Here is a 9,044-nt window from a genome sequence, read left to right as displayed (position 1 = left end):
AAGAATTGTCTTTGATCTTTCAAGCTGTTTCATGGAACTCAGCGGGAGGTGCATGCATCAGTCCAAAAGAAGTTAAATAAAAAGCGCCCATCCATAAAACAAAAGTGTCTCACACGGCTCCGGGGGGTGAACAAAGGCCTCCTGTAGCGAATCGATGCATTTTTGTAAGAAAAATATCCATATTTAAAACATAATAATCAATTTAATCTAGCTTGCGCTCACTGTTGTAAACGGAAGCAGTTCCAGGCAGATGACGTAGGACGTCGGCTTTGCGCATGCGCTGCTCAGAAGTGACGTATGCGGAAGCGCAGGGGAGAGATCAAAACAAAACAATGGTCACTAATTAGAAGTACAAAACGAGGATTTGTAAAGAAGAATGTCGGAGGATTTCGATATAAGCCAAGAGGAGACTGGTTTTCCTTTGCTAAAGTAAGGAAACTTTGCTTCCTTTGCTCCTGTTAACAAACGTTGGTTTTCATGAGACTCACCGGCGCATGCGCAGCGCTGAACTCATACGTCATCCTCCCGGAGCTGCTTCCGTGTACAACTGTTGGCGCAAGCTAGATTAAAGTGATTATTACGTTTTGAATATGGATATTTTTCTTACAAAAACACATCGATTTGCTACAGAAGGCCTTTGTTCACCCCCGGGAGCCGTGTGAGACACTTTTTTTTATGGATGGGCTCTTTTTATTTCACTTCTTTTGGACTGATGCACTGCAACACCCGCTGACTGCCATTAAACAGTTTGAAAGATCAAAGACAATTTTTAATATAACTCCGACTGGATTCGTCTGAAAGAAGAAAGTCATATACACCTAGGATGCCTTGAGGGTGAGTAATTTATGGGCTAATTTTCATTTTTGGGTGAACTAACCCTTTAAAGGCAAAAACAAAACAAAAGATAAGCATGTATCTGTATTAATTTCAGCATTTGTAGCAGAGGGTGATCCTCTCAAAATGGCGGCGGCGCCCCAGCTTGCAACGCGGCGTGACGTAGCTTCACATTCTCTATAAGAGATGTATTCATTATACAGTGTAGATAGACTGAAGTCAGTGATGATGTTCTTTGGTAATGTAAATGTTCTTTGTTCGTTTTCTGTAGCTGCTTTTTGAGTGACTGAGTAAATGTAAGCATTATAATTAGTAACTTGCACTGTTTTTATTAAATTATTATCATGTAAAATACAAATTCAGTCATTTTAAAAATATTTTATGACATGACATCCATATGCTATTCGAGATGCATGTGGAGTTAATAGATTACACTAACATTAGGCTGATATTATTTCTGTTCATCAAAGAATTCTGATGGATGGATCATGATTTCCACCAAAATTGTAAACTGTACAAACTGTTTTAACATTGATAATAATAAGATACCTTAATAATTGAGTATCAATTATAGCTGATAATAACTGAGCCCCAAATCAGCATATTTGAATGATTTCCAGAGTATCATGTGCCACTGAAGACTGGAATAATAACTGCAGAAAACTGAGCTTTAAATTAAATTTTTAAATGCATTAAAATATTTATATTTAAATAAATGCAGTCTTGAAGAGCATAGACCGCTTTCAAAAAAACATTACAAATCTTAATTATTCCAAACCTATTCTTTGACCGTTAGTGTATAAAACTTTTATTTCCCCTGAATCCAATGAAAGATGTTCTTTGTGTTGTTTGTGCATTTACTCTCACTTTTAGAACTGGGCTGCCTCTGCACACCAGAGCTCATGAATCAGAGAATGCTGCAAAAGCAATGAAAATGGTGTGTCACAAAAACATTGAGGAAGAATGTGAAAACACACACAAACACACTCATAACCATCCACTGACCAATGGGAATTTTACCAATGAGAAGGGGTCCAATAGTGATTTTCCAAAACATGCTTTTTGTATTCCAAAGTTTTGGAATCTTATACTTATGCAGATCTTCACGTCATGTTGGATTTACCGTGATTACAAACTCTCAACTTGAATATCTCTAAATTTTTGCATTCAGAATTATCTGTCTCTATGACGACGCTTACAAAGGCAAAATATATCCATGTGCTCAGTCTTGTTGATGACAGCAAAATACTTAATTGACCTCCTTGTGCTTTTGCAAAGCGTTTAAAATGGAAGAAAGTGCATCAGCGAATAAAACGTCAAATAGAAATGCCTCCAGAGGTTAACTGCTTAACTGTCAAAGCCACTTCTGTTTCGATGTCGCATCTGACCTTTCATAAAGCTTGAAGATTGCAGTTTTTCTAATTAGAGCAATTTTGACATCAGGTGATCTGTGAAATGCTATGTCAGCGCTTTCTCCAGTGTGAAAGCCCTTTTAGTATTTGCATGTGGCATTTGTTTAAGTCTGACTCTTTAATGAGATACAGAATTGGTTTCTCCTTGGAATATTTTCTGGATTAAAAGGCAATAATGTAAAGTAAACGTCTCATCCTGACCCCATCTGTTTCCACAGTACCAAAGGACGGCCTTAAAAGCCAAGCTGTGTTTGATGAAATCCGCATGTCGTACATCAAGGAGCTGGGCAAAGCCATTGTTAAACGAGAGGAGAACTCCAGCCAGAACTGGCAGAGGTTTTACCAGCTCACAAAGCTTTTGGATTCAATGCAGGAGGTAAGCTGGCATCTCTAACAATCAGCAAAAACAAACTAGACACGTTACTGGCAGATGGTTTTATTGCGTCTACAAGAGAGAAGAACACGCCAGGCCAGAAACGTACTTTATGCAAGTACGTAAGCGTTCGGTCAGCACGTTGCGTACATTGTGCATTGTGTTAAGGCAGAATGCCCAGTCCTGTTCCTGGAGAACAACCTTCCCGCAGAGTTCAGTTCCAAGCCTAGCTAACACATCTGCCTGTAATTAGTAAGTGTTCCTGAAAATCTTAATTAGCTGGTTCAGATGTGTTTGATTAGGGTTGGAGCTCCAGGAACAGGATTGGGCACCCCGTGCGTTAAGGAATAAATTCAAGTGCATTGTCATTGCAGTGAGAAACAGTGCTGGGTAGTAGTGCTGGGCGGTATACCGGTTCATACCGAATACCGGTGTTTATTTTTGTTATGATATTAATTTTTAAAATACCGCAATACCGGTATATGTCGCTTAAACAACGTTCGGAACGCAACACTGTTTGAAAGGGGTCCCTTTTCACTGTTGCACTGTGGTGAGGGAACAGCTGTATGTGTTACTAAGCGTGAAAGTTCCGAAACTGAAGCTGTAGAACTAATAGAACGTGATGACACAGAAGAACTCATCCACAATATCCACATTGACAAATATCAAATATCCCCCGCCCCCTGCCATCAGCTCCCGCGTCTCACACAATCACGAGCTCGACTTTAGCACTAGATTTAGCAACTTCAGACCCTTTTAGCGGCTTTTTTCCATAGAATATTCATACTGACAAACCTAGCGACTTTTTTCGATAAACCTTAGCTATGGTTCAGTTGGAAGATTTCGCCAGTGCTGTCCCGCGAACGCGAGGTCTGACTTTCCCGGAGAAGAGTCACCTCTCTCGGCATCTGTTCTGTGCAGTGAGCGGCAGAGAAGCAGCGCATTCAGTTGGCAGCACCGCAGCCGACTCGTCAATAAATGAGTACAAAACAGCGTTTCCTAGCACCTGTCGCTTACTGATTGTTTGGAATTATAAATATGAGCGTAGTTCGTCTGTTAATATCACACGCACCTTTTTAGTTTGTTGTTTTTAGTTTGTTACTCAGACGCAGGCAGTGCGCTGCATGAGACAAAAAAGTAATATAGCCAAAACAACCACATAGCCGCTCTTTAGTGTAGATGCATGTTGATTTTATCAGACGATGCCGCGATTATAAATGAGAGTGACTCCTGGTTAACATGTATTAAAAGGGGTCGTGTTTAGTCACTATTTAGTGTGGTATTTTTTGACAATATTCACTCATCATGACAGTAAAATAGGGCATTCTAAGTCAATATACTGCAGTATTTCCTCTCTCAATCAGTAGAAAATATGGTTAACACCCGGTCATGCATGAAAACAAAATACCGTCATGTACCGTGAAACCGGTATAATTTTGAAAAATACCATGATATAAATTTTTGGTCATACCACCCCAGCACTACTGGGTAGTAACTGATTACATGTAATCTGGATTATGTCATCAGATTCCAAAATTAAGTACTTATAATTAGATTATATTAAATTTTAAAGTACTTGTAATCAGATTACAGTTACTTTTTTTATAGATTACATGATTACATATTATTTACACAATGGCAGTACAGTATTAATAATGTATTGATTTGCCCTAATTCTTATATTTTCTCTCTCAAATTTTCCTTTCTAAAAAATCTTACCGCTCATACACATTTGGAAAATCTTCCAGTTTTAGGGAACTGCAGACACCAGCCACTAGTCAGGTGACTATAATTACACAGAAAATGAATAGGCTACACAATTAGTTTTAATTTGACATTTGGTGATTTAATGAATGAATAGCTTTTCATCACCTCACGAACCCCAGTTTGGGAAACCTTGGTGTAATGCAATGTTTAATGCAGTTTTTAATGTTGATTACAAAGAATGGAAGATATTGTTTACAAGGTAGCTCAAAAGTAATCAAAAAGTACTCAGACTACTTTACCTAGTTTGTGAAATCCAACACATTATATTACTAACTACAATTTTCATTATGTCATTTGTAATCAGTAATGGGCTACAATTTGTATGTAATCTACCCAGCACTGGTAATAATCCTCAGTACTTCAGGAGACAATATTTTGTTTATAGGCATTCTAAAAAGCATTCTAAGACTTGTTTAAAAGGTATAAATGCATATTTTTTTTGAATGTGACAGTACATATATAAGCCAATGAAGTATGTGTGCTGGGTTCTTAGTGATGTCAAAATAAAGGTCCCGCTTTTTATTAAGTTCCCAGCCAAACAGAAAATGTATTGCCCAATGCTGATAATTAAAAATGGTGCCATATATCAGCCATGGTGATATATCAGTCGATCACTACTTATGAATGTACATGCATTAGGTTGCAGTGTGTAAAAGCCCTATTGAAATGCTACTTTTGTCCACAGATGGTGGAGGGGCTTCTCAACTTCTGTTTCTACACATTTGTGAATAAATCTCTGAGTGTGGAGTTTCCTGAGATGCTGGCGGAGATCATCAGCCATCAGCTACCAAAATTTAAAGACGGGAGTGTTAAGCCTCTTCTGTTCCATCAGAAATGACTGCCTTAGATCATAACAATGCCTTAACCCCACCCTTTTCTTACCAGCGCTAGTCCAACCTGCCCATTTTCCCCAAACATCCTGAATGAACTGAGGGATACAGTCACTTCTGCTTGATTCTCAGAGGGAAGAGGTGAAGTTTGCTCTTCAGTAATGTTCGTGGAGCAGGACAAAGTTGTGTACTTGGAGCAGACGGAATGTGACTTTGAGAATTGAGAACATTTTTAGTGATATTTTCTCTTTTTTGCATGTACACTGCTGAAATGTTTACAAAGGTATATCAAAAAAGGGAAATGTGCCTTTTTTGCGCTTTGCGAATCAGTTTTGAACATTTCTCAGGCTAACGCAATGACTTGGCATACAAAATTTATGTCGATGATTCACGTTCATCACGTCTGTTTCTGTCCTTGTCTAAACCTGCCGTGATGGTTCAGTGTAGGTGGCCGCTCAACGCTCCCCAGAGGTGCTCGAAATTTTGAAGACGCTGATGAAACATAAGATCATATAATGTATTTTTTAAGTCTCATCGAATCTCCAAATCGTAAAATAATTTTGCATGGAGCACCATGAAAATTCCACAATATAATTCAAATGAAGATCTGTTCCACGACTGACGGCAAATACTGAATTGTTTCTTTGTTTGTTTGTTTTTTGAATATGTTCCACTGAAGTATAATTTGTAGGGATAGGTCACCCAAAAATTCCATTGAATTCTTATATTGGATTTCCCAAAATTATTCCATTGTTTATTCACCCTCATGTTGTTCCAAACCTATGACTTTCTTTACTCCGTGGAACACAAAAGGACAAATTCTGAATAATTCCCTGGTTGCTATTTTCAATTCACTTCCAATGAATGGAGCTTCAAAAACGAAACAAAAACATTACGAAAGTCTTGTAAAAGTGGCTCATCTGTGACTCATTTTCTGTATTCCAAGTTTTATTAATTCATACAAAAGCATGGTGTGATGAGCAAACCTAAATTAAAGTCATTATTCACTGAAAACCTACCCCTTCAGTGAGCTGTTGAGAACCAGATCAGTCCAGTCCATTTAGACATTTTGTGATCTTGATCAACTGGTTTAATATAAAAATGTGGCTCAAAAGAAATGAATCAGACATTTTTGTCAGTCCTCATTGTCTAAAAAAAAAAAAAAATAAAGACCAGCATTTTCTTGAATAGTGCATCTTTTAAATACAATAATATATCTATATCTGCCCCCCCCCCACACACACACACAAAATAGAAAGTAATTTATTTACAAACAACACAATGTTGAGAAAATTATATATATATACATTATTAATACAATTCTAAAGAGTGTGAACTATTATTATATATTATAACTATTATTAAAGGGTTTTTTATGTTGATTACCTCAGGTTCACATAAAATAAATAACAATTTTGACTTGCAAGCATTTGGATACAAAACACGTGATGCTAAGTCATGAAATCAGTGAATGAGTTCAGGGTTCGTCAGATTTCCATCCATTCTGGTCACATTGAGATTAGCGTATCCCAGCATTCCCCTCCTGTCGACTGTCGTGTGTTCATGTCATTTGGTGAATGTTTGTGCGTGTTTAAAGTTGCACATCCACCAGCATCCCCGTTTTTAATTGAATGTTTTTGGAATGCTCTCTGCATATTCTAAATCTGGTAACCCATACGAGGCCCACAAGTTTTGACCCACTTTTCTTGTCTGTGTCTTTGATGTGTCCCTGTGGTGCCAAGCCACAAACGCACTCTTTTGTGGTAACTTCAGAACAAAAGGAACATTTGTCGTTCTCGTGCTGGGACATGTGTTTGCTCATTGTTACGTGTCAACTGACATTGGTGTCTGCGCTTCAGGGTTTTTGCACCAGCTACGCTTGATTACCAGCGTAAAGGAATAATTCATCCAAAAATGAAAATTCTGTCGTTTTTATCACGTTGTTCCAAACTTTTTCTGTCACTATGTTGTACGGAAAAGTACTTTGTGAAGATTCTTCACAATGTCGTCTTTTGTGTTCCACGAGATGGGTAAAAAAAAAGCAAATGGGTTTGGAATGACACACGGGTGAGTAAATAATGACAGAATTTTCATTTATATAATATTCCTTTTTTTTGTTGCACCCGAGTATTTCTAGTGTTTGTGTACATAAGACAATTGAACATTCAAACACTGACCTATCAAAACTATTTTTAAAAAAAATATACAACTATGTTCATTTGATTAAGCAATTAATTTTGCCATGCACAGTATCAAACAACTCGTGGCGATCAGAGGGTTAAAGGTTCATTTCCAGCAGTGCAGCCATTTTTTGACAGCATGTGAGAGAATCTGCTGTGTGTCATTGGACTCGTGCTTTTGGAGTGTTACAGAGACACTGTTTGTTTAATGCTCATTTCCAACGGCTGATGTGAAATTGAAATGTCACTGTGCATATCCCAGAGGATTCCCCAAATATTTTAGCGTATTTTAAGACAATTTTTTTACAAATTCCTCGCTAGGTTTGTGAGCTTTCTATTTGTTTCACAGTAGGCCTTGCAAAGGGAGTTTTTGAGCCATAAAACATAGGTTGTATAAATTCTGAAGTATGCTGAAATGTCAAAAAAAAAAATGTTGTTTGGTAATCATTGATCATTTTTAAAAGCAACTAAAACAAAAATATAATTACACAGATTCTCTTTGATATACACATCATTTTACAAGAAAATAATTTTAATACATGAAGTTGCATTGCTATCTTTTTTGTCAAGATCTGTATTGCAGATGCACTTTTGAAAAATAGTGTCATGTTGTATGTAAATGTAAATTCTATAAATCTATAGGGAATATATAGGTAATCACTGTTTTACAGAATGACAGCTTAAAGTTATGTCAGAGATGCAAGTGTATTTTGTATAGTGCAACAGAGTGACCAAAGCAATGCAGATTAAAACAAATAAAATAAAAAAATAAAAATCAATATTTTAAAGCAGTTACATTTTACAGTAGCACTTACTACCCGACTCTAGGCTCTTTTTACTTGATTTTATCCTTTTCTATTTCTTTTATAAAGATTTAGGCTTTGGTCTCATGTATAATGCTGTAAAATTAACTAGTAAAAATATAAATAAAGCTGTGTAAAAGTAATGTATCAAAGCCTGATAATTTGCACTACTCTAATACTGGCCTGGCATAGTATATTTTGTACAAAAATTCATGCAGATACTATCTTTAAAGATTAAGGGCAAATCATATTTCACTGGTATATGGGTTTCAATAAAGTCTGTTTTGTTTGCATTTCAGTTATATGTAAAATAATCCGATGTAAATGATATACAATGTCTATTTGTTTGAAAAAAAAAAAAAGTTTTGTATGACTTCTGTATTACACCTCTCCTGTAGTCAATGTCGATCTTTACACATATTTGATTAAATGTTGGACAAAATTTGTTCAGAAGAAGGGTAGCATCTTTGTTATACTGGGAAATCATTGTGCTAATTTGCTTTTTTTTCCCCCATTGTATCTGAATGTTGACACAAATCTACACTCTGACAAACTTGTTTGTTGCCTATATCTATAGAATAGTTCATCTGTACCAAACAAACCAGGTCCAAATAGACTTCAAAGCAGTTTTGTTATTGAAAAAACAAAACAAAAACACATTTACATCATGTTTAAAGGGGTCATATGATGTTGCTAAAAAGATCATTATTTTGTGTATTTGGTGTAATGAAATGTGTTTATGCGGTTTAAGGTTAAAAAAACATTATTTTCCACATACTGTACATTATTGTTTCTTCTCTATGCCCCGCCTTTCTAAAACGCGTAGATTTTTACAAAGCTCATCG

General features: G+C 36.5%; 1 protein-coding gene across 1 annotated transcript in view; it reads left to right on the top strand.

Annotated features, from left to right (window-relative positions):
* LOC107713173 (glucocorticoid receptor-like) overlaps positions 1–6,458 on the top strand; it is a 126,969-nt gene extending 120,511 nt beyond the window's left edge. Inside the window, exons 9-10 of the mRNA XM_016518606.1 lie at positions 2,465–2,622; positions 5,072–6,458. Coding sequence (XP_016374092.1) covers positions 2,465–2,622; positions 5,072–5,224 — 311 coding nt within the window. The 3' untranslated portion in view covers positions 5,225–6,458. The remainder of the gene's footprint in view (positions 1–2,464; positions 2,623–5,071) is intronic.
* The last annotated feature ends 2,586 nt before the right edge of the window (positions 6,459–9,044 follow it).

The sequence above is a fragment of the Sinocyclocheilus rhinocerous genome, unplaced genomic scaffold (genome assembly GCF_001515625.1).
Source record: "Sinocyclocheilus rhinocerous isolate Xijiao unplaced genomic scaffold, SAMN03320098_v1.1 scaffold387, whole genome shotgun sequence".
NCBI lineage: Eukaryota > Metazoa > Chordata > Actinopteri > Cypriniformes > Cyprinidae > Sinocyclocheilus > Sinocyclocheilus rhinocerous.
The sequence above is the reverse complement of the archived record's forward strand: the minus strand, read 5'-3'. Positions and strand labels throughout refer to the sequence as shown.